General features: G+C 36.0%; 1 protein-coding gene across 2 annotated transcripts in view; it reads left to right on the plus strand.

The window, feature by feature from the left end:
- The window catches only part of LOC131538165 (protein shisa-6), a 112,407-nt gene extending 86,021 nt beyond the window's left edge, over window positions 1-26,386 (plus strand). Inside the window, exons 7-10 of one of the 2 annotated variants that reach the window (XM_058772042.1) lie at window positions 11,747-11,809; window positions 13,658-13,678; window positions 17,817-17,942; window positions 23,530-26,386. In XM_058772042.1, coding sequence (XP_058628025.1) covers window positions 11,747-11,809; window positions 13,658-13,678; window positions 17,817-17,942; window positions 23,530-24,158 — 839 coding nt within the window. In that variant the 3' untranslated portion in view covers window positions 24,159-26,386. The remainder of the gene's footprint in view (window positions 1-11,746; window positions 11,810-13,657; window positions 13,679-17,816; window positions 17,943-23,529) is intronic. The other variant, XM_058772043.1, reaches the window with a different exon arrangement.
- Window positions 26,387-27,188: the final 802 nt, after the last annotated feature.

The following is a 27,188-nucleotide window of genomic DNA, read 5'->3' on the forward strand; positions in this document are numbered from 1 at the left end:
ATGGTGAAGCACTTTTCTAAGATGTTACCTGCCTGATTAAGCACATTGCTAGCATATTTTAGCATGTTGCTAGCATGTTACTAGCATGAGTTAACATATTGCTAACATATTTTAGCATGTTGTTATCATGTTTCTAGCACGATTTAGCGCATTGCCAGTGTGTTTCAAACATGAGTTGGCACTCTGCCAGCAAGTTTTACTATAGGCTACTGATACCATGATTTAGCATTTTGCTACCATAATTGATCAAGTTGTTGACAGATTAGCATGTTGTTAACATGATGTGACATTGTCAGCATATTTCTAGCATAATTTAGCAGTATTTTTAAATATGTTGCTAGCATGTTTTAGCATTTTACTAGCATGGTTTGACATGTTGTTAGCATGATTTAGCATGTTAACATAATCACATTGCTAGAATCTTTTAGCATATTGTTAGCTTCTGAAGACTGGAGTAAGGATGCTGAAAATTCAGCTTTGCATCACAGGAATAAATTACATTTTAAAATATATTGTTTTTACCGTATTTTTAATCAAATAAGTGCAGCCTTGATGAGCAGAAGTATGACGGCGTTTTAGTGCCACTTAAAAAATGTTTTAAAAAATCTAAAATTACGAGAATAAAGTTGAAATGTTTCAATATTAACGTTGAAATGTTTTAAGAATAAAGTCGAAATGTTTTGAGAATAAAGATTATAGTTGTAATATTTTGAGATAGGCTATTCTAGCCTTTTGCTCATGCAAATGGCCCAGATTGGGAGCACCGGGAGATATTCCAAATATCAGTTTTCAAAATCTGTCAGTTTTATAGCTAAATACAAACAATATAGGCTATATTGCAATAATATGTTTGTCAAGAAGCATGTGAGTCAATCATCTTTTCGATTACAATAACAAACGACGAGACATTATTTTTATTATAAATTAGGCTAAACCGTTTTTTTTTTTTTTTTTTTCATGCTTTATGATGTTCCTTCACTTTATATCTTGCTATAAACTTGAAATAAAGAACAAAAACACAAATATGCTTGCGGAGCAGGTGGTGGAATTTTCACAATAATTTAATGAATTGATTCACATAAATACAGCGATCACGCCACATTAAAGAGCTTGAAAATCACATTATTTGTGTTTTGCTATAAAACTGATTTTGAAAGCTGAGACTTTGTTTTATATTAAAAGCACAAAGCTTAAGCTATTGCTATTGTGTGGCTGGCGCACTACAAATAACGAATGCAATGGAAGACATGAAATATTATTTCCAAGCATACTGTCCCCCGCGAATATGACACATGATATGATTTCTGCTAATAATCCCACATGTATTTGTGGTGTATTAAAAAAGGGTTAAATAAGAGAGCTACAGCGCCCCCCAAAGGAATATCGATTGAGTGTGTGAGCTGATGTTAAGATAAACAGTTGTTCCTGTTCAGTCTGTTAATAAATATCATATTCTTGATATTAAGCTGTTTCCGCGAGTCCTTAAAATTGACATCCCCGCTCGGACGCAACAATATTCAAATCAGTTCTGGTGGCCTGGCAACTTCTCCCGGTGCTCTCAATGTGGGCCATTTGCATGCGCAATATAGGCTATACTCTCTAAATATTATAACTTTAATTTCTACGATTTAAATTCTCGAAACATTTCAACTTTATTCTCGTAATATTTTGACTTTATTCTCGTAGAATTTCAACTTTATTCTCGTAGTATTTCAACTTTATTCTCGTAATATTTCGACTTTATTCTCGTAATATTTTGACTTTATTCTCGTAATATTTAGACTTTATTCTCTAAACATTTCGACTTTATTCTCGTAGTATTTCGACTTCATTCTCGTAGTATTTTGACTTTATTCTCAAAATATTACGACTTTAATCTCGTAATTTTAGTTTTTTTGTTATTTTTTAACATGGCACTAAAACGCTGTTGTACAGAAGAGACTTCTTTCAAAAAATAGGGAAAAAAAACTCAGTACTGTATTCTAGCATCATTATGCACAAATATTATTGTACACAATCAGAGTGAAGTATTCCTGAGAGCCTGACGTTCCTGACAGGTTTCGTGTGATTATCACAGAATAAACAACAGCCGCATGTAAGCATGCAAATTATGCATTCAAGTCTAGTCACTGAAATGTCAGTACGCAGTCAAAGGCAATCCATAATTGCCAAGTCATTTACAGATCTGTGGTGCAATTTTCCAGTTTGTGGCGTTTTCACAAAGCCTGACATTTCTCCCTCATTAGAGCGGTTTATATTTTGTGCCTGTTCTCTGCAGCCTTGTGCTGCAAACACCAGCCTAATTGGGAGGAAACATGCAAATCAATTAATCAAACTAAATTAAGGCCAATGAGAATTCAGGAAAATAATCCACTTTACGTTTTTTTGTACCCTCATGCCGTTATGCGCCGCTAAACGAACGGGAAGCTTGTTGTGTCGCTGTGGAAAGTTTTGATTAAGCCACACAGAATTAAAGTAGTTTATCATTCCCTGCTGCCGGAGATTTTCATTCACTTGGTTTGCAATCTTTTGACCATTTCTTTTTCCCAGAAGCAGCAGGGTTGAGGGAACGAGATTGAGTTTGCGGCTTTGCGTGCCAAGCGTTTTAAGAGTGACACTCGGCTTGAATGAGAGAGTGAGACCTGATGTGCACTGAAAAAGACATTGGTGTAGAAAGAGTTTTCACTCAGAAACTGCTAGTACATTTTGCAAATAATTGCAAATAATTTTTAAATAATTGCAGCAAGCAACACATCAAATTAAACATGAAATTTTGAAGTAAAAAAATACTGAAATAGTATTTTCTTGTAAAACATACTCTAATAATCTTTTCTTTTTTTTTTTTTTTTTTTACTGTGTGCTGACAACCACTCGAGTTCACTTTTGAAATGTGAAAAACCTGTTGAGATATGAACTTATTGTATGTGGCCAAAAATGTGCATTAAATAAATAGTTCACCCCAAAATTAAAATTAGCTGAAAATGTCCTTACCCTCAGGTCATTCAAGATGTAGATGAGTTTGTTTCTTCATAAGATTTGGAGAAATGTAGCATTGCATCACTTGATCAGCAATGGATCCTCTGCAGTGAATGGGTGCCATCAGAATCAGAGTCCAAACAGCTGACAAAAACATCACAATAATCCACAAGTAACACACTCCAATCCATCAGTTAATGTCTTGTGAAGAGAAAAGCTGCGTGTTTGTAAGAAACAAATCATCATTAAGACGTTTTTAACTTCAAATCATTCCACAATATATAATAACGCTTTCTCCATTGAAAAAAAAAATACATCTACTGTTGTCCCCTCACATCAAAATCCAACAAAATATTAGTTTTTTGTTTGTTTTAAATATAACTGTTTTCAAACAGTGTTTGATCTGTGCATATTTCTCTCTTGATTCAGACCAGACAACTTTTTCACTGGAAGAAGCGTTAGTATGGATTATTTACTCATATTTTGGAGAGAATCAATGGTTTAAAGTTAAATAATCCTAATGGTGGATTGTTTCTTACAAACACAGTTTTTCACTTCACAAGACATTAACTGATGGACTGGAGTGGTGTGGATTACTTGTGTATTATTGTGATGTTTTATCAGCTGTTTGGACACTCATTCTGACGGCATCCATTCACTGCGGAGGATCCACTGGTGAGCAAGTGATGTTATGATACATTTCTCCAAATCTGTTCTGATGAAGAAGCAAACATCCTACATCTTGGATGACCTGAGGGTGAGGTCATTTTCAACAAATTTAAATTTTTGGGTGAACCGTTTCTTTAAAATCCTTGTTATATTCACAATATTCAAAAGGCTGCAAATCAAGTATCTTGCGAAGCATACTTTACTGTTTTGCTTTGTTTTGTACATCATGTGTTGTCTCTCCTGCACTGAGACTCAATCTCAGCTCCTCAAGCTCCTTCAGGACGTCACGTCGGCTCACTCTGCACCTCGGCGGTCGGACGAATCACTGCATAGAGATAAACACAGTTTTGAATGATGTTACTTCTTTCAAATTGAGGAAGACATCAATTAAATCTGTGCTTATCTCTACAAGCAAGGCAATGAGAGCCGGATCCCAGCTCCATCACGCCACAACCTGCCAATGACGGATAACACGGCTGAAATAGAGCTTAGTCTCGCTTCACAGCCTGTCTCACTGTGGAATATGAATTATGCTGTACTATAGATGTTCATAAAGTGCATGTTTAGTACTGCATTTCTGTACTTAGTGTTCAAAAGTTTGGGGTCGGTAAGGGTTTTTGTTAAAGGAATTAATACTTTTATTCTGCAAGGATGCATTAAACTGATTGAAAGTGACAGTAAAGATATTTATGTTGTTATAAAAAATATATATATTTTATGTTTCAACACTGATAATAATCAGACATATTTCTTAAGCAGCAAATCAGCATATTAGAATGATTTCTGAAGGATCATGTGACACTAAAGACTGGAGTATTGATGCTGAAAATCCAGCTTCGTGTCACAGGAATAAGTTACATTTTAACAAATATTCACATAGAAAACAGTTGTTTTAAATTGTAAAATATTTCAAAATTTTACTGTATTTTTAATTAAATAAATGAACCTTTGGTGAGCAAAAGTGACTTCCTTCAATAACATTAAACATTTTACTGACCCCAATTTTTTTGAATGGTAGCATATATATATATATTTTTTTATTGTATTGCTGTTCACAAATATTGATAAATAAAGTTTGATTAAGTGGTTTTGTGTGTTTTTCTTTTACGTTTTCTTTCTTCCTAAATGAAGTATATTAGTATCAAAAGTATCTCCTTTAGAAATAACAAGAAAAAGTGTCCGCAAGTCATATTTCTTCTGCAATCTGACATTTTTTCCGAGTGAAACAGGAAATTCAGCTAGAATGAATGTAGGACGAGACTTGATTTTATCCGTCAGGAATTGATTGCGATGTCAGAAGTGGGCGTTACATTCAGGAATTGAGTTTGGTTGTTGGACTCTTTGGTTTGAAATATATGATCTTGTAAATAAAAGTGGTTTCTGATACAGAGCACAGTATTACATTATGATATAAGATTATCAGGGCAAATGTTTTCCTCTCTAAAACTGTACGCTGATGAATTGTGCACAGTGTGACCAGGAATGTGCATTAAGTAAGTAAACGGGGTCAATTTTGATTTGCTGTTGACTTGAAAGTGTGTTGATTCCTCCATCTGTTACGGACAGAAATTAGAGCTCTTCTGAAAGGCCTGCAGAGCCGCGCAGAGCAGTTTGATCCCCGTTGCCAGCTGAGAGCTGTGAAATGGCCCGTTCCCCCTGCAGACCACTCAATGTAGGGCACTTACATTTAGAAAGCGGCCTGGATGTGAGCTCTGCGCTTTAACTCTTGCTCTTAAAGCCACAGACAGCTGCTGCTCCTGTGTCAATGTGAAGTTAAACGATCTTTCCTCGTCCTGCTGCATTTGTGGAATGAATATGAATTCTGACGTGCCATTAATTTTATGAACAATTTGATTCATTTTTGTCCCTGGTAGAAGAGCAAAATGGTGATTTGCATTGAAGGAGGGACCCGAGCCAAATCTATAGACCAGAATATCACTGAGACTCAAGAGCGGAGGGCGCTTTTCACTCGAGACCACCTAGAAACCTCATAGCAACACACTAAAACCCACTCAGAACCGCCTGGCAAACACCCAGAACATCTTAGCATAAAGACAGACACATATGCTCAAACATATGGGTGAACCTGATGAAAAACATGTCCATGTTTCACTCTAAGATTAAACAGATAAATACATATATAAAAATAAGTTTTGTGTTAAGAAAAATAAGAGCGTTAAGGTTTTTTTTTTTTTTTTTTTGCATATTGACAAGTGTTATTTTAGTATCATTGCTATAATATTATAGTTTTTGTTCATATTTAGATTTTTTTTTTTCTGTTTTCATTGTAGTTAAGTATTTCTACTTTTTATTAAGTTTTAGTTTATTTAGTTCTAGTTCATTTAGAATTTCAAATTAAAACTAGTTGAAGTGAGAAAAAATATTTTTTATATAGTTTTATTTCAGTTAGTTTATTTTATTTCAATTAATAATTTAGTTTAAGTAATGCTAACAACCCTGATAGTGACAGTTTTTGTTATTGTACTTTTATCTTCTTAATTATATTATTATACTTTTTTATGTATGTGTTTATGTAAGTGGTTCTCTTGTTCAGCATTACAATTTATTTATTTAATCATTTATTTATTTATTCATTTATTATATTATTTCATGTGATTCTTTTGTACAGCCAGGATGCGATTGATTGATTGATTGATTGATTGATGTCATTTGCATGTGATTATTTTATTCAGCAAGGATGCATTAAAGCTATTCATACTAATTTATTTATGTAATTTGCAGTATTGTAAATGGTAAAACACTTGGTGGTCCTAAAAAAAACATAAAATATATAATTTCTATTTTGTTTAGTTATTAAGGTGAAATGTATTCAGCACAATCGTCAAGTCATTATAACAAAAGTTTTTTGTTTTTTTTAAGTTCTTTTTTTTTTTTTACGTTTTTTTTATGATAGGTAGCTTATATGAAGTTACCATTGTTCTATCACAGTATAAGTAACTTTATGGTAGAGAACTGATTTGTTGGAGAAGTCGTTTGAAAAGCTGATTTTTGCGCGAGGCGTTTTGTCAGACAGTCACTCATACTTTGAGCTGTGTGTTTTATTGAGATGAATAAATTCCCCAGAAGCGCTGCTGATGTTAATCAGGTCATCGGGAGTGTGTTTCTGCAGTGGCCGCTCTGAGATCTCTCAGCGTTTGATTAACATCCACCAGCAGGTTTTTAAGTGTCTGCCGCACACAGGACACTTCAGAAAGAGGTTTGTTCCAGCCTTTGGGAATATTGTCACTGTCTGTTGAATAACTCTGCCTTTTTCTAGGTCCAGATTCATTTATGTGCTTAACTGAATTCAGTGAGCTGTTCGCACAATTTGTGCGATAAATTCAATATACTGGGTGTTTTATTAAAGGAATAGTTTCAATCTTGTGCTTTTCCAAACTTGTATTTTAACAAAAGGAGATGCCTTTCTTTTTCAGATGCTGTCAAACTCCAAAAAGGAAACTGTCATAAGAGAGAGAGACTTGAGAGAAGTGAATAAAAAATAATAATTTGGGTCTGTTTCTCACACAAAGGCTTGCTTTCTCATCTTAGCCCTGACATACTTTTCTCTTTATTTTATTAGGTCTTAATGATGACAACTTTTGCATTACATCACTTGCTCAGCAATGAATCCTCTGCAGTGAATGGGTGCCGTCAGAACGAGAGTCCAAACAGCTGATAAAAACATCACAATAATGCACAAGTAATCCACACCACTCCGGTCCATCAGTTAATGTCTTGTGAAGTGAAAAGCTGTGTGTTTGTAAGAAACAAATCCATCATTATTGCATTTTAACTGTAAACCATTGCTTCCAGCTAAAATATGAGCCCTCTGTTCTTAATATTGCTTTCTCCAGTGAAAAAGGCATCTTGTCTGAATCATGAGAGAAATATGAAAAAAAAGCAAACACTGTTTAAAAGCTGAAACAGTTCCTATAGCAAATATGTCATTGGATTTTGATGTGAGAGGACAAAAGTAGATTAACTTTTTCACTGGAGGAAGTGATATTATGGATTATGGACTAATATTATGACCGGAATTGACAGTTTAAAATTAAAAACTCCTTAATGATGATTTGTTTCTTACAAACATGCAGCTTTTCTCTTCACAAGACATTAACTGATGGACTGGAGTGGTGTGTATTACTTGTGGATTACTGTGATGTTTTTATCAGTTGTTTTGACTCTCATTCTGATGGCACCCACACTGTAAAAAAAAAAAAAAAAGTTGAGCCAACTTAAAACTTGAAGGCAACCAGCTTCAGCAGATTTTTGAGTTTGCTCAACTTATTTTTGTGGGAGATTCTCAAATTTTGGTTGTATAAACTTAAAACGACAAGTTGAGAAAACTCAAAAATCCACATTTCTCTGAATCTGGTGAAAAAACAAATTCATCTACATCTTGGATGACCTGAGGATGAATACATTTTCAGCAGATTTTCATTTTTGGTTGAACTGTTCCTTTTAGCAGTATTTATCAAAATGCATTTGCAACTAAAACATCGGTTAACCCTCTTCTGCAGTCGTGATTCTACTGTAAAAGTTTTGAAATTAAAATGCTAATTCTCGTTTCTCAGCATGATCATATAATGAATTCACACCCCTGTGAATCTGACCTAGCGGCGTGTGTCTCGCACAACTGAATTAGAGGGCAAGGGTTGTGACCTCTGTCAGCAAACAGACTCTTTTTAGGAGACAAGAGGATGTAGAAATAACTTCCAGTGCTTGAGGGGCTCTTTGACATTTTGTTTTGACACTAGGCCTGGAAAACTTCATCAAAAAATGTAAATTCAGAGAATGCATCACTTAAAGGCATAGTGTATGACACATTTAAGAGCACCATTTTGTAATTGATGTCTGATGGAGGGGAGCTCTTCCTTTAAAGGTCCAAGAATATTTTTTTTATGGGTCTATGTTTTGCTGAGCACTATAACATTGGTCTAGGATGTCATCATGCAACATTTTTTTTTTTTTTTTTTATTGGTAATGTCACTAAATGTCATAAATGAGACAGGCCTACCATAAGTTGTAGGCCTTTTTAAAAATTATTATTATTGTTTTTATTAATTATTTTTTTTAATTGGCAAATTCCCAGGAAAAATCTACACTGCCCATCAGGGTTGGGCAAAATTCAGATCGGGAAAATTGGCAGTGTTTTGATTCATTAGTGTGAATTTGAATTAAATTGGCCAAAATGCACAGGAAGTTACATGGTAATGACTAGACAATTCGTTTATTAAATTGCATTTCACAGAAATTCAACACAGATTGAAAATATGTATCTCTGTCTAGTCTTTACAAATTTAGCATTTCTGGTTTAAAAGGACAGTTAAATGAATTTCTTTTTATGAATTTCAATTCTGCATACTGTTTGCTACCTCAATTTTAATTGAAATCCAATTCAGGAATTGACATACCGGTCAAATGTTTGAAATTAGACTTTTTTTTTATGTTTTTGAAAAAAAAGTATCTTCTGCTCACCAAGACTATTTGATCATAATTACAGTAAATACAGCCAAATTTTAAAATATTATTACAGTTTAAAATAACTTTTCTATTCGGATATATTTTAAAATGTAATTTATTGCTGTGATCAAAGCTGAATTTTCAGCATCATTACTCCAGTCTTCAGTGTCACATGATCCTTCAGAAATCAGTCTAATATACTGATTTGCTGCTCAAGAAACATTTCTGATTATTATCAATGTTGAAAACAGTTGTGCTGCTTAATTTTTTTTTTTGTAAACTGTGATATATTTTATTTTTCAGGATTCTTTGATGAATAGAGGGTTCAAAAGAATAGCATTCACCTGAAATATAGAAATCTTTTATAACATTATAAATGTATTTACTGTCACTTTTTATCAATTCAGTGCATCCTTACTGAATAAAAGTATTAAAAAATGTGTCATTATTTCAAACCTTTGATCATTAGTGTGTGTGTATGGCAGTGTTTTGCACTGAAAATAAGTTTCAAAACTTTAGAATGGCTAAAAAGTCAATGTTTTAAGCTTTTTTATTATCTGCCATTCTTCATGGGATTATAGTTCAGTTTTACAATTTTCCTATTTTGCTTGCTTCAAAAAGTGATGCTGTGATTTATCATAGAGCTGGTTAATGTGTCTCAACATTTGCAAATCTTTATTGAAGAATATTTTGAAATCGCTATAAAGAAAATCAGTGGGAAAAATACTTGCAAAATCAAGTGGACATCCCTGTTGTTCAGTGTTTGATGTGTGCTATCCAGAAACCCTGAAAGGCCTAAAACTACGAGGGACTGCTGGGGTTTGATAGTGTGTGTTGTTGTTCTGTCAATGTTGAGCTGAAGTTGTTTCGGATCGCTATTTGAAGCTAATTGATCCCGGCTCTGCATGTACCTGCAATGAAACACGAAACACACTCCAAGGGTTTTAACAAACTCTGCATTCACGAAACTGTTTTCAGGCGTTTTTTTTGTATCCGCGGCAGAGATATTTCTTCTTTCAAACTCTCTCCTCACAGTCAGTCCTGATGAAAAGCGAGTTTGGTTTATGTAGCGAGTCTGCAAAGCGCGTGTTCGTGTGAAGCCGAGGAAAGCTGTTTCCTGTCTGAAAGCACCAAACAAGTTCATTTACGCAGCGAAGTGAAGACGGGATAATTGGTCCCTTGATCAAAGCGGGCCGGTTGAGCGGGACAGCAGCTAGCGGTCCTGTGGTTAAGCATACAGCGCTGCTTTGTGTAATTGGACTGTGTTTTCTGCACCTAATGCTTGTCCGTTTCGCTTTGGCCCTCAAATCCACACAGCAGAAGACAGCGAACAACTCTGTGATGGCTTGAAAGCACCAAACATGACATGTTTTTCTGCTTTGTGTCTCGGGACGTCCAGAGAGAGAGGGAAACCTTTGTTTTAGAGCGAAATCACGCACATGTTGTTGTTTACAAGCTTATTTTGCGCTAAGATCGTTGTAAACAGATAACGTGTCGGTGTTGATTTGCGTCTGGGTTGTTGGGAAACTGAAGCCGGTCGAATGCATTGATGTTAATCACATATAAACACTGGGTTTTCATGCTGTTGTTGTCAGCGGTGTCATTTGCTAATGAGATATAATTGTGTAAATGACACTGAAGTGTCCCGGGGTCGCATTTAACGCAGATTTTATTTGTCTACTCAATGAAAAACGCTATATAAAACCCCTAGACACGTCTTTGTAAATTCATAAGCGTGATTCCAAACCTCTGAACAAACAGACACTGAGTAAATATGAATATCAATTGATTTACAATTACAACACAGCTGTGGTTGATCATTAAGTGTGATTGCTATGTCAATGACTATTGCTGTGACTTGTATTTGGGGTTAATGAATTGAACAAAACAAACTAAAATATTGAAATTTGAAACTTATCTTCCAGCACTGAAACTTTGGAAAAATTCATATTTTTTTAAGTCTTTTCTGCTCACCAAGCCTGCATTTATTTGATCAAAAATACAGTTAAATTACGTAATATTGTTAAATATTATTAGAATTTAAAAGAACTGTTATGTGAACTCGATTTGAATATATTGTAAAATGTAATTCATTCCTGTGATGCAAAGCATTTTTTCGCAATCAGAAGAGACTTATTTTGAAAACTTTTTATGAGTTATATAAGCAACACCCACTTCTTCCTCAGAAAATGTACAAATCTGTTGTTTTCAGGCAGTCCTTGCATGAACCCTGTATCCCTGAGATCATATAGTTTAATTTCAGTTTCAAGAGTAAACGCTGATGTCTGGCAGAAATGGAGCAATATCGCTTTTATTAGTTTTTTTCTTTATTTGTTTAAAGGCTTAAAGCTGCGGTTATTACAGTGTACTTGTTGATTTTATCTTGTTTTGCTCTCTAAAACTTTTCTGTGCGTGTTCTTGATAAGTCTCGGGGGGATTTCTGCTCGTCTCTCGGGTGATGTACAGATGTTTTCTATTGTAAACACAGACACATTGTCTTCCAGAAGCATCTGCCGGTCGGAAAAAGTGTCGGGAATGCTGCGTTTTCATGTAACAATGGCACAGACTCTGTCACGTTGATTAATTAGTATGGAATACATTAAACCACACCAGTTTTTCCTTGGTTTTCTTTTGACAGATAACCATCCACACGACTACACCAGCCATCTGGATCTCACTGGGTCACACACACCCAAAATCGGTGAGTTGTTCGATATCTTTGTTTCCAGTAAATCACGATGATTCATTTCTTCTGCAGTATGAAAATGACGCTCAAAAGCGGCTCAGAGTTTAATTGATTTGTGACGACATCTCGATACTATCAGCATCTTCCACATCCAGATGGTTTGAAGTGTGAAGAACGCGATGTATAATATCAGATTGGAGTAATTAATGGAGCTAGATTTTATCTCCAGAAAAGATTTTCGTAATTAACCTCATCAGATGAGAGCTGATAATCTCCATTACTCAAGATGCTTAACTCCCCGACAGCCCTCGAGATCAGAGATGCTTTTCACCCAAAATTTGATTGGGATGAAAAAAAAGCTGGGTTTTGACAAAAAACGGCCTCTTGACAGGAAATTAAAAGCTTAGCCTGTAAATGGCCCTGCTAGCAGGGAGGATTGTGTAACAAAACAGTATGCTAATCGGATCTGCACAGTTTGCCGACGTTATTGAAAAGCCACAGTTGTAATTATTCTGACTATATCTCGTCTTCCCAAATTTGATTTTGTGTGAAAAAGCTTTTCAGAGCGTAAGCACACATCGGTCACGTCTCTCGCGGTGGAACGGCGATGCTATTAGCTTATGTGCTCAATTAAATCAAACTTCTTTTGTGCTACATATCACTGAAACAAGTTCATATCAGCTCACTTAATTAATAATATTCTCCGTCAACTCAACCAGAGGTCCCTGGCTAAAACTTTTGATTTTGATGTTTTCTGGTGAAAAAAAAAATACATAAATGAAAAGAAAGGCAAAATATTAAATGCCATGGATGTGTATTTACTGAGTCCACTATTTTATAGAGGGTAGTCAAAATGGCGTTTTTCCTGAGATTTGGAGCCAAATTACATGGAGGAAAAATTACTTGAGAAAGATTGCTGCATCGTTATGTTATTTTTACACTGAGATTGGTAGGTCTACTAGTGAAATCTGTTGACTTTAGTAATCTGTTTTGCATTATATGCCAATGGTAAAAGTTCAGAAATGGGGAAAAAGCACTTTTCATGTTTTTTTTATAAAGTTTGCATGCGTGTAACTCAAGTATTAAAGATTTCTTAATATTCTTCTAGATTTCGGTTCTTAACAAAGATTTCTTATGGCATCTTCATTTTTAAGGCCCAGTATTGTTCAATCCCAGAGATATGGGGATCACAATATGGGTCTAGCAGTAAATTGTACACGTTTTCAGTTGTCAAAAACCAGATGTGGTCACGTTGCATACAGCTGATGGTTTTGTTTTTCTTTTAAAGAGGAATGTCTGAAGAATTATTAATATTAAAACTAGAAATGTAACTCATTTCCCTCTGTCAAAAAAAACTGCATAACATGTAACTGGCTGAGAGACAAAATTATTATTTTTCCCAAGCAGTGTTAAAGATATCTTAAACTTTTAGATTTTGGTTCTTAACAAACTTTTCTTTTGGTATCTTCATTTTTAAGGTCCTATATGGTTCGATCCCATAGAAATGGGGATCTCAATGTGTCTCCATGTGCAATTTGTTAAATTTCAACCATTTTCAGTGGTTGAAAAACCAAATGTGGGTCAAGTTTTAATTCAGCTGATACTTATTGTATTTGACAAAATTGTCATTTTGACCACCTCCTCCAAAATAGTGGATTACACAGTGAAAATTAATCTGTGACATTTAATATTTTGGATTTCACTGCTATTTATGTTCGTCTTTCTTCAGGAAAAAAATAAATAAAAAATTGGAATGTTTCTGAATTTGGTTGACACAGCATGATCCTGCAACATGTGACACCGTGAATCAAAAGCATGCATTAGAAAGTTACTGATTTTGTTTTTCTCACTTGGGTTTGTTAGGACACCGAATAGAGCACTACGGTAAGCAGTACACATGTTGTACATGTGTACGATTTCTCATTTATTTAATGTCTGTGAATGTAGGGTTGACTCTCTATGTGTGCAGTCTCTCTCTGTGTTGGTCTCTGTTTGTGTGTAGTCTGTCTGTGCTTTTCTCTATATGGTTACACTCTCTCTGTGTTGGTCTCTATACTGTTTGTCTACAATCCCTGTGTTGGTCTCTACACTGCAAGAAATTATTTTCTTACTCAGTATTTTTGTTTTGTCTTAAGTCTTGTCTTCTGAAAAATTAAGTGACGTGTGGCCAAGTATGGTGACCCATACTCGGAATTTGTGCTCTGCATTTAACCCATCCATGTGCACACACACACCCGGAGCAGTGGGCAGCTAATGCTTCGGCACCCGGGGAGCAGTTGGGGGTTCGGTGCCTTGCTCAAGGGTCTCACCTCAGTCGTGGCATTGAGGGTGGAGAGAGTGCTGGTTATTCACTTCCACCACCGACAATCCCTGCTGGACCTGAGATTCGAACCCACGTCCTTCGGTTTACAAGTCCGACAAGTTCGGTTTATCCATTAGGCCACGACTGCCCCTCAAATGTATCAAAATGAAATAATTTTATATATAAAACAAAAAGTAAATACTTTCCAATGGGCTCAGAAAATAAAAGTAAATCAAAGGGAAACAAGTTTATTTTTCTTACCCCATTGGCATATATTAACTTTGTTATTGATTGAAGGGTTTTGTTTGTTTGTTTGTTTGTTTGTTGGTTGGTTTGTTGGTTTGTTTGTTTTTTAATTTTGGTAGTTTGATACTTTATATCTTGAATGAATGAATGAATGAATGAAGCATTTATATAGCGCTTTTATTGTGTATTGCTATACACCCAAAGCGCTTTACAATCATGTGGGGGGTCTCTCCTCAGATCTTGCATCATTTTGCTTCTAAAGTAATTATATGTGACCCTGGACCACAAAACCAGTCTTAAGTCTCTGGAGTATATTTCTAGCAATAGCCAAAAATACATTGTATGGGTCAAAATGATCCATTTTTATTTTATGCCAAAAATCATTAGGATATTAAGTAAAGATCATGTTCCATGAAGATATTTAGTGAATTTCCTACCATAAACATATCAAAACTTAATTTGTGATTAGTAATATGCATTGCTAAGAACTTCATTTGGGCAACTTTAAATGTGATTTTCTCAGTATTTGGATTTTTTTGCACCCTCAGATTCCAGATTTTCAAATAGTTGTATCTCGGCCAAATATTGTCCTGTATCCTAACAAACCATACATCAATAGAAAGCTTATTTATTCAGCTTTCAGATGATGTAGAAATCTCAATTTTGAAAAATTGACACTTATGACTGGTTTTGTGGTCCAGGGTCACATATATTGATTTAAAAGAATAGTTTCCAAAGGGAATTTTTTTTTTCTCCCTCAGGCCATCCAATATGTTGATGAGTTTGTTTCTTCGTCAGATTTGGAGAAATGTAGCATTAACCCTTTCACACGTGAGTTTAAAATATTCTAGCTGAGCCAAAGTCTCTTTAAGACAAGTCATGTCACTCAGCGGCCATCTTTGAAACGCCTCTCGGGTATCCAAGTGCAGCTCTTATCTCTTTGAATGGGGAAACATCAAATTCTCCAAAACTGTTCACTAAGCTTACGATTAAATTTCATATTTGAAATCACCAAAGAAATCTGACAACAACTGTATCATAAATGTTGTTTCTTTTGCTCAAATAGCATTATAAAAAGTTTATTTTTCAGGCTAGATCAGCCAGTGCGCATGCGCAGTCCTAAGCGCACGTCTCAGAGCGCTGACTGTTTCTATAGCAACCAGGACTTCTAACGGCAGCTGCAGTGACACGCTGACTTTACCGATTAGTGATTGGCTCTTTCATTCAGAAGACGGGGCTTCCTGCAATTGAGCGGCCATATCGAGCAGTTGATGTCGTGATGCACTGAACGCCGGTGTGATCGTAAGCGTTAAAGGGTTAAATCACTTGCTCAGCAATGGATCCTCTGCAGTGAATGGGTGCCGTCAGAATGAGAGTCCAAACAGCTGATAAACACATCCCAATAATCCACAAGTCATCCACACCACTCCAGTCCATCAGTTAAAGGGGACCTATTATGCAAAAATCACTTTTATAAGGTGTTTGAACACCGTTGTGTGGCTGCAGTGTGTGAAAACAACTAGCCTATTATGTTAAAAATCCACCAACTCTTTTTTTTTTAATAAAACCAATAAACCATGAACAGTCTCTCCAAACGAGCTGTTTCAGATTCTCCCTCTGTTCATGTCCCTATTAGCATAAACACAGCCCTGAGTGAGAAGCTGTGGTCCGCAATTACTGGAGATATATACAATGTCAGCGCCAAAGAGGCATTACAAGTGTTGTGTTTTGGGATGCACTAATGAACATAGGAGTCACCATAATCTCCCCTCATCTGAGCCGAGGACACTGTGGTTAAATTTAATTTTTGAAGGAAATATCCCGGAAAAAATCGATAATATCTCCTAAATGTTTAGGAATTAATACCAATGCTTTGTGTGTGAACGTCAGCTCCAGACAAAGTAAGTATCACGTGTTTTTTTTCCAAATTGCCTTTCTGAAAGAGCTTCTTGGCACTCAGTAAGGCTAATTGCTAAAGCTATCATTGTCTCTGCCTGTTTTCACTGCTGCTGCCTTCACGTGCTGCCAGAATGATCGTAAATAGGAATGTGGTAGTTAAAAGTTGCATATGAAAGCAATGTGAGTCGATCGCTTGAAGTTGTCGAGCTCATGATCAGAAGTGGGACTTATAAAGTTTGTGATAGCATGAGACCAGCTATGTTGTTATTTTTATCCCGCAGTGTTCCCCGTCTGTGTAATTCACAAACGCGAATTTATTATGCACAGTATAATCAGATGACTGTCTTTGAAACAGAGTATGTTTTCTGTAAAGATAACAGGCTTGTACTAATAGTGGAATGTTTATTTGCAAAGGCTAGCACTGCTAATGCCAGAGCTTGAGCTCTTGAAGCTCCGCCCTCTTCTCTGGGAGCAACAGCTCATTTGCATTTAAAGCAACATACTCAAAATCAGCGTTTTGGCTCATACTCTAAAAGTGGCAATTTTAACAAGGTATAAAAATTTATCTGTGGGGTATTTTGAGCTAAAATTTCACATATACGCTCTGGGGACAACAGAGACTTATTTAACATCTTGTAAAAAGGGGCATAATAGGTCCACTTTAATGTTTTGTGAAGAGAAAAGATATGTGTTTGTAAGAAACAAATCTATCATTTGGATGTTTTAACAGTCACTTCTGGCTAAAATGGGAGCTCTAAACAAATATGTCAGTGGATTTTGATGTGAGAGACAACAGAAGATAGGCTTTTTCACTGGAGGAAGCATCGTTATGTATAATGGACTCATATTTTGACCAGAAGCGATGGTTTAAAGTTAAAAATGTCTTAGTGATTTGTTTCTTACAAACACCCAGCTTTTCACTGCACATGACATTAACTGATGGACTGGAGTGGTGTGGATTACTTGTGGATTATTGTGATGTTTTTATCAGCTGTTTCGACTCTCATTCTGACGGCACCCATTCACTGCAAAGGATCCATTGGTGAGCAAGTGATGTAATGCTACATTTCTCCAAATCTGTTCCCATGAAGAATCAAACCTGATGCTGAGTGCATTTTTGGCAAATTTTCATTTTTGGGTGAACTATTCCTAAAGGAAAGTTTGGAATTTTTACTAGAAACAAAACCAAAACACTGAGTAAGCAAATCATCTTTTGCAGTGTATGCTGTATGTGGTCTGGAATATGTGCACATATAATGTCATATATACAAGTCTAGAAACAAGCCTTTGAAAATAGCCTGTAAATCCCAGGCCTGGCAGTTCATAGTCCCATGAGCACACAGTTAAAAAGAGGGAACGACATTCCCAACAAGTGTTTTACTGGCTGAGCAGCTGCCTGGACCAACACTCACCCTCATTAAACAAGTTCCTCAAAAATTATTCCAGCACACACTCTCAGACAGATGTCATGGAGGCCTGCATACACTGAGCTGGAACTGCTTTCACTTGTATGGGATGTGTTTCATCTCTCTCTCTCTCTCTCTCTCTGCCTCTTTTTTCCTTTCTGCCATGCAGAGAAGCCGCGAATGAACAACATCCTGACATCCCAGACAGAGCCGTATGACCTGTCGTTCTCCCGGTCCTTCCAGAACCTCACGCACCTCCCACCGTCCTACGAGATGGCCATGAAAACAGACTTAAGTACATACTCCTCCCTTCATTATTGTCCATCCTATTTGAGAGACAGAGAGATTCATTTTCATACATTTATGTGCAGAATTCACATGATAAATTATATAAGAACTGCATAAGATGGATTCGCAATAGTGAAAGATGTCTCTTCTGCTCACCAAGGCTGCAATTATTTGAACAAAAGTGATAGTAAAGACATTTACAATCATACAAAAATGTTGTTCTTTTGAACGTTCTAAGAAACATGAAAATAAAATAAAACTTGTTTTCAATATTGATAATAATCAGAAATGTTTCTTGAGTATCAAATCAGCATATTAGAATGATTTCTGAAGGATCATGTGACACTGAAGACTGGAGGAATGATACTGAAAATGCAGGTTTGATCACAGGAATAAATTAAATTTTACAATATATTCACATAGAAAACAGTTATTTTAAATTGTAATAATATTTCACAATATTACTGCTTTTACTGTATTTTTAATCAAATAAATGCAACGTTGGTGAGCAGAAGTGATTTTATTTGCAAAAGTGTTTATTTGCAAAAACGGATAACTCCGTTTTTTTACAATTTTCAAAAACCATGTTTTTTATGTTATCATGTTTTTTATTGTGTTTTATGGTGTTAGATGTATTTTTAGTTATTTTTACTTAATCAAAATAACCCAACTGCAGTTTGATTGAGATTAATTGGAATGCACAATGAAAAAAACATGATTTTTGAAAATTGTTAAAAACGGAGTTATCTGTTTTTTGCAATTAAACTCTTCATACTGACCTCAAACTTGTAGGTTTCAACCCCTAGTAGGTTGTGTCTTAAATTAGAAAGTTTGTGTGCTCTGCTGTCACTTCAGTGCCCTTGCGCAGGACACTCATCTCCACAGGGACTGCAACTATAATACATGCGCTGCGGATAAAAGCACCTGCTAAATGAAAAATAACCAGCCGACCGGCTTTCATTAAATACAAAAGGGCAGAATAAATTAAACATGAAAGTATTGACATGCTGCGTTAACATAGTCCTGAGCCATTATGATCAGACAGGCGGCACTACAGCTCACTAATCAATGACATTCAACACCAAATGAAGAAAATTACAAAATTGAAAACCAAGAGGAATGAATAATGAAGCTTCAAATGGACACTGATCGCAAAAACAAACTTACCATGAATTACAGAAAATAAAAATCTCAAAAAAACACATTAGTCATTTCTGTAGACAGACATGAATAGACATAGATGTGCTACAGACGTGTTGGAGCGTTAATGTGGATTTTCTTTCCTGTGAGATGTAAAATAATGGTGCTTCTGGTGTCTTAAATCACAAGGCCTGTTTGCAGTGCTGTTTGAGTAATTTAGGGCTTCACCTGCTGTGAGTCGACCAGAGGCAGACCTGAGAGTATAATGAATGGTAATGGAGAACAATTACTCAGGGTGTTAATAGGGAGAAGGGTCGCAGAGCAGAGAGAGAGAGATAACATGCAATTTTATAGGATTAACCCTTTAAATACTACTGTATCATATTTGATACACACATTTCTAAATGATCAAAACTTTGAAAAACCTGTTGCACACAATCTTATACATGCCTTCTGTCGTCTGATTGATAGTTTTAGCAAGTCAAAGGTCTTTTAGTATAATCGTACAAACGTCCACCTTCAGGTCATGCTTCAATGTTTTTTACAATAATACTTATACTGATATTTCTAGATGAACACTTACTAGACTGAATCAGCTTAAGTTTACTTGATTATCCAGACGTCATTTTTAAGAAAAACATGTTCAAATGTATCAAATCTGATCATCAGCCTTTTTGAGGAGCGTTTGGTTCCAGAAGCTTTACTTTCACTGTTCCTCAGTGGAGGAATGATCTTCACAATCCTCCAAAACATCTCAGATCTTTTGAGGAACATTTCATATTTCTCAGTTATCATGGCATTAAACTGTATTGATCATCAAATTAAGCATTTAAAATCTTACTAAGACATTGTAGTGATTGATTCAGAGTGGTGACTGATATTAATATCATTTTTTGTTTCTGTTATAAAGATCATTGATTTACAAGCTATCAGGATTTCATCTTACTTTTTGAGCATATAAATATCAGTATCTGTGACTTTTTCTTTCACAATTCAGACTTTTGTCTCACAATTCTGTGAGCCATAAACAGAATTGTGAGATACAATGTTGCAACTGCAGTTTATTTATTTTTTTTATTTTACTTATTTTGTGGAAAACAAAACACAACTACAAAATGTAAAATCTGAATTCAGCAAAGAAAAGTCAGAATTGCAAGACAAATTATTCGATTATACAGGTGCTGGTCATATAATTAGAATATCATCAAAAAGTTGATTTATTTCACTAATTCCATTCAAAAAGTGAAACTTGTATATTATATTCATTCATTACACACAGACTGATATATTTCAAATGTTTATTTCTTTTAATTTTGATGATTAGAGCTTATAGCTCATGAAAGTCAAAAATCTGTATCTCAAAATATTAGAATATTTACATTTGAGTTTGAATAAATGACCATTCCTACAGTATAAATTCTGGGTATCTCTTGTTCTTTGAAACCACAATAATGGGGAAGACTGCTGACTTGGCAATGATCCAGAAGATGAACATTGACACCCTCCACAAAGAGGGTAAGTCACAGAAGGTCATTACTGAAAGGTGTGGCTGTTTACAGAGTGCTGTATCAAAGCATATTAAATGCAAAGTTGACTGGAAGGAAGAATTTGGGTAGGAAAAGATGCACAAGCAACAGGGATGACCGCAAGCTTGAGAATACAGTCAAGCAAAGCCGATTCAAACACTTGGGAGAGCTTCACATGGAGAGAACTGAAGCTGGAGTCAGTGCATCAAGAGTCACCACGCTCAGACGTCTTCAGGAAAAGGGCTACCAAGCCACTTCTGAACCAGAGACAACATCAGAAGCATCTTACCTGGGCTGTGGAGAAAAAGAACTGGACTGTTGCTCAGTGGTCCAAAGTCCTCTTTTCAGATGAAAGTAAATTTTACATTTCATTTGGAAATTAAGGTCCCAGAGTCTGAAGGAAGAGTGGAGAGGCACAGAATCCATGTTGTTGAAGTCCAGTGTGAAGTTTCCACAGTCAGTGATGATTTAGGCTGCCATGTCATCTGCTGGTGTTGGTCCACTGTGTTTTCTGATGTCCATAGTCAACGCAGCCATCTACCAGGAAAATTTAGAGCACTTCATGCTTCCTTCTGTTGACAAGCTTTATGGAGATGCTGATTTCATTTTCCAGCAGGACTTGGCACCTGCCCACACTGCCAAAGGTACCAAAAGCTGGTTCAATGACCATAGTGTTACTGTGCTTGATTGGCCAGCAAACTCGCCTGACCTGAACCCCACAGAGAATCTGTGGGGTATTGTCAAGAGGAAGATGAGAGACACCAGACCCAACAATGCAGATGAGCTGAAGGCCACTATCAGAGCAACCTGGGCTCTCATAACACCTGAGCAGTGCCACAGACTGATCGACTCCATGCCACGCTGCATTGCTGCAGTAATTCAAGCAAAAGGAGCCCCAACTAAGTATTGAGTGCTGTACATGCTCATATTTTTTATTTTCATACTTTTCAGTTGGCCAAGATTTCTAAAAATCATTTCTTTGTATTGGTCTTAAGTAATATTCTAATATTTTGAGATACTGATTTTTGACTTTCATGAGCTGTGAGCTCTAATCATCAAAATTAAAAGAAATAAACATTTGAAATATATCAGTCTGTGTGTAATGAATGAATATAATATACAAGTTTCACTTTTTGAATGGAATTAGTGAAATAAATCAACTTTTTGATGATATTCTAATTATATGACCAGCACCTGTATATCGGAAGTCTTATATAAGACTTTTTTCTCAGAAAAGTTAATATCTCACAGTTCTGAGTTTATATCTTGCAATTCTGAGAAAAGAAGTTTAGATTGTTATATATAAACTCTGAATTGTGGGCTTACTTATTTATGATTTTATTCCATGCTGGAAACAAGCTTCCGTGAGGTTCAGTTGACTCTTCCATTCAACCGTTGGGCCGGTTGCATAAACCACTTAGACTAGTCTTAAAAAGTTAGTCATCTAATTTTATTTCTTTAAGACTGGTCATAAGTTTTTAAAGTCAGTTATAAAAAGATAGACTGGTCTAATTTGAATCCAGAAAGTAAGTCTGATTACCTCTTGGCTAGCTACTAGTTGGTCAAACTAGTTGATAAGACACAGTCTTAACATGGTGGCTATGTTTTTGAAATTGGCTCAACAATTTTTGATTTTTCTGACTACTGTACTGTCCATATATCAGGCTCTAAAGGATTAATATGCAAAGTCAGTTTTAACTAAAAAATAAAATAAAATCAAACAACATTTATCATTTTGAGGAAACGACCTGCTTTTATAGGTTTTTTGGTCATGAATAAACATTAAATGAAATAAAAAATATATTTAGCATAATAAATAAGAGACAGGTAATAAAACGGTTGCTCTCTTTGGCTCACAGATTAGCATTCATGCTCCTCGTGTGATGGGACGTCCAGCGCACTTCATCCCGGATGGCCAGTAGCTCATATTGTGCGTCTGTGGCATTAGATTGCATTACTGCACGCTGATCTGAAGCAGATAATTGAGCTCTGGGGTCCGGCGTGACCGTCCGACTGACCTTTTCACGTCTAATGTCATGCCCTCACATCGGCACATTCGGCCTTTGAGCATGTTGGGCCGCCTGCACTGTCAGTGATGGTAATTCTGAACTACAGCAGCCGGCCAGCTATCGGATCCTGTCTTCATTAACTACAAGATAAACAGTTGAGCGGTGAATCGATAGCTGGTCTCGTACTGAACGCTCACAAACACATTCATCTGCGGCTGCAGCCTCCGTCCACTGCTGCTCAGAAAGGAAATCATCTTGTACGTTTTGGGGAAGCTATACTTAACAGCTTGAGCTTGTCATCAGTTCAAGTAGTTACAGCTATGCATTAAGCTATGTATTACACTACACGACAAGCTAGTGACAAAAAAAGTTGTAAAATGTATTGATTTATTTATTTACTTCATTTTTAGACAAGTTTTGTTTTAGGGTTGTTTGGTAGAAGTTAATATATTTAATTTTTTGTGTGATGAATAAGCCTGGAGTCAAAATTTGATTGTACTGCAATTTTAACTCAAAATTCAGTTGCGAAAAATAAGCACTATAGTTAAGAAATTAATATAGATAAGCTTAATTATAGACTGTTGTAATTATAGCTAAATTAATATAATTATATTGTATTGAAGTATAGTAAAATAATTATAATATAATATCAATAATAATGAATAATAATTATTCAAAATAAAACCTGGGGGCGGGGTTTTTCTGGTTTCTTTGTAGTCCCTTACCAGTCGTTTTTGTAGGCATTAAACTTTCAGAATTTTAAAAGACGATATCTCCATTTGCATTGAAATTTCAGCGCTGCAACTTTGCTGATATTGTTTATGCTCAAACAGCAACATTACACACTAACTAACGTTAAAAAAGTAAAATCGCAATCAACCACCCCTTTAACAGCACTGCTCTGCTCTCTCATCCTCAGGCGACAAGGATGACGAGTACTACATCCGCAAGCACCATTTGCCCGATCCGACGCCTCGTGGCGGCAACCTGCAGACACACATGATCAAGCTGAACGTGGAACCACCGTCGCAGCGCCAGAAGCCCAAACGTGTGCAGCGTGCCATGTCCCAGGACCACGTGCTCTCGCCCGCCCGCTCCAAACCGCACCGGGACTATGGCCTGTTATCATACAGCGGCGGCGCCGGCGGTCTATCCCCGTACCACGGGCGCATCCTGTCCGAGGAGCAGCTGCTGTCAGCTGACCGACTGCACTCCCAGGACCCGCTGCTCTCGCCAGATAAGATGCTCTCCCTGAGGCGCTCCAATTTCCGCGAGAAGGCCATGTCGCGGGCACTGTCACACACGGACATGTTCGTGCCGACCACACCGGTCATGGACCGGCACTACAAAATGATGAAGATGCATTCGCACCCCAGCAGCAGCAACAACGAGTCCTACAACACACTGACTGTTAACAGCGCGCAGGTGGGCAACAAAAGGCAGGCGTTCGCCAACCGCCGCATGCATACGGTGGACCACCTGCAGTATATCCCCGGACATCACCATCATCAGTACAGAACCGCCAGTAAGACTGAAGTAACTGTCTGAGAGGGCGAGAGGCGGGAGAGCGAATGATGTCAACAAACAATCCAGCTGGAGGAATCCGCAGCGGTGGCCCACTTTCGACAGGTTTCTTTTTTTTAAGCGTGCCACCTTGACCCGTTCCCGCTTCAAGTGCAAGCTTTCCACTCCATCAGTTCCGGGTCGGCTTGGGAAGGATCTAGACTTTCTTCTCGCACGTAGAGCAAACGCAAGGGCTTCGCGCGCGGACGCTGGACTAGAAACCTGAAACTATTTTTTTCCAGAACTGCTGCGAATCCTGCACTGACTTTATACGTACAGTAAATCAGAACCTATATAGATTTATGATTTCTAACTCGAGTCCTAAACAATAGCGATAGCGGTTGAATATAAACTGGTGTAAGCACTTTAGCGAGTGCCTCTTCTCAAAACACGTCCCGTTTCGATAACGAAGTGGGGAAAGGGTTTAAAAGCACAATAAATGACTGATGTTGTTTTACTTTCTTTTGTCTCATTCCCAGCTAACAGGGATCGTTTTTAGAACTGTAGCGAACATTCTGGAAAAGTTATGAACCAAACGTTCTATCAGAAACGTTAAAAGAACATTTGTTGGTGTTTTCAAAATGTTCTAAAAACTTCAGCACAAAAACATTATTTATACATTCTTTATGGAACATTTCTTCCTAAAACATTTTTTTTTTTAAATGTTACTTTTGAACATTCAAAAAACATAATGCTTATAACGTTTGCAAAATGACAAAATTGAATGTTTCCCCAGTGTTTTCCAAATTAAGCTCTATTAACATCATTTTGTTGTTGTTCTTCCGGTAAACTTTATAGAATGTTCATTCAAAGTTCATTCAAATCTGGATTTTAAGAACATTCTCAAAACGTTAGCACAAAAACATTATTTATACGCCGTTCAGGGCACTTTTGATCCTGAAACGTAACAGTTTTTACATTTTTTTTTATTGTTACTAGTTGTTTTTAGAATATTCAGAAAACATTCAAAAGTAATGTTCGCATACTGTTTGCAAAATTATTAAATGTAACGTTTCCACAACATCAAGTTGCTCTGTCAACAGAATTTGTAGCTTAATAATGATTACCACAAAAACATTATTTAATGAAAAAAAAAAAAAAAAAAAGCATTTTAGCATAAAAACATTATTTATACATTGTTAATGGAATTTTTTTTTTTTTTTTTTTGCTGAAATGGTTTACCTGGACGTCTGTCTAATGTTTTTATTTATTTTTTTAATGTTACTTTTGAATATCAGAGAACAATTAACAGTAACATTGCCATAATTTTTACAAAATGAAAAAACACAAAATTTATGTTGGATGTTCGTATAATGTTTTTTTTTTTTTTTAAACGTTACTTTTGAATGTCATAGAAAATTAAAAAGCAACATTCCCATCATGTTTGCGAAGTGATAAAATGGAATGTTCCCTTAATGTTTTTCAAGTTAAGCTCTGTCAACAGCATTTGTAGTTGTTCTTCCAGTAATGTTAATAGAACATTTGTTCAATGTTCTCTGGTCTTTAATAATGTTCCCAAAGCGTTATTACAAAAACTTTATTTTTTCCCCCCTAAACTTTTAGTTGGATGTCTGTCTGAAAGTTTTTTTAATGTTACTTTAGAATGTCAGAGAATATTCAGAAGTAATATTCCCATAATGTCTGCAAAATTATCAAATGTGATGTTTTAGTTGGATGTTCATCTAACATCTTTTAAATGTTACTACTTATTCAAAAGTAACGTTCCCATAATATTTGCAAAATTATGAAATGTAATGTTCCTTAAACGTTTGCATAACCAAGAAACAACTATTTTAAACAAAATTTAAATAAACTGGACATTTAGAGAACATTCAGAAATAAAAAAAATTATAACCTAATAGCAATGTTAGCAAAACATTCCTAAAACGTATCTTTGTTAGCTGGGTTATCTCTGTTTTGTTCCTGGGTTTCTTCTACGATACGCCGGTCACTGAGTTTTTAGTGCACCTGTGACAGTGTTTCGTTCTGCGTAGGTGATTTGTAAATACGCTCAGTTAGCTGCAGTTAAACAGTGAGTTGGCTTTGTGGGTTATGGGTTGCTTTTTGCATTTTCATTGGTTCCGTTCAGACATTTTCTAGCATAATCAACCCACCCAAAGTATATCTGATGACACAAATGTGTACAGTAATGTGTGTGTGTGTGTGTTTTCTAATCTGTACTAGTAGACTAATGGTGAATAAATTTGGTTGATTCAGCCATTCATACGCATTGTCTGCTAGTTTTGAATAGGAATAATATTTACATTTGATTTTATGATTGTCCGACACAACATCTCTGACATATTGAACAAACCGACAAAAGCCATCGAAAGCAATTATGGTAAGAAAATGAGTGGTGGATAATTAACAATAATGGAAGATATGCATTTAATAAGCTATTATACCAAATCAAATGGAGTTTACTCTTGAGAAGGATGTTAATTAACAGCATTCTCTGTATAATGCTCACTATCAGTCCATCAAGGATTTCCCATGATGCTTTGCCACAGCGATGATGGTCTGCAATGCACAACAGGGACACTACAGGGAATTTGTGATGTTTTCAATGTGTTGGTTCTTAAGAAATAAGGTTTTAATGAAATGTATGATTTGCTGAAGGTCACCCACGAATTCCCCATCTTAAGCTTTGATAACCTTTTTTTTTTTTTAGTGTAGGAAATGTTGGATTAAAATTGGTATTAAAACATTTGTGTGACATGACCAAAAATTGCTGATGGTAAAATAGCATTTACATGGGCATTAAAGGGAAGTTTGTGGCTCAATGCCAGTTAAACTTTATCAATAGAACTTGTGTGTGTATATATATATATATATATATATATATTAGGGCTGTCAAAGTCTCAGAAACTAAATAAGGTTTGGACAAACCCTAAAGATTTTTCGCTAGGCGCTTTTTTGAAGAGGTTAGGCCACGGGTCAAACAGAAAATGCGCTCTGCGTTTGACACATGGCCTAACCGTAGTTAGAGAAATGGAGATTCACAGTGTTGCCGAT

This window comes from Onychostoma macrolepis, chromosome 03 (assembly GCF_012432095.1).
Source record: "Onychostoma macrolepis isolate SWU-2019 chromosome 03, ASM1243209v1, whole genome shotgun sequence".
In the NCBI taxonomy this organism is placed as follows: Eukaryota; Metazoa; Chordata; class Actinopteri; order Cypriniformes; family Cyprinidae; genus Onychostoma; species Onychostoma macrolepis.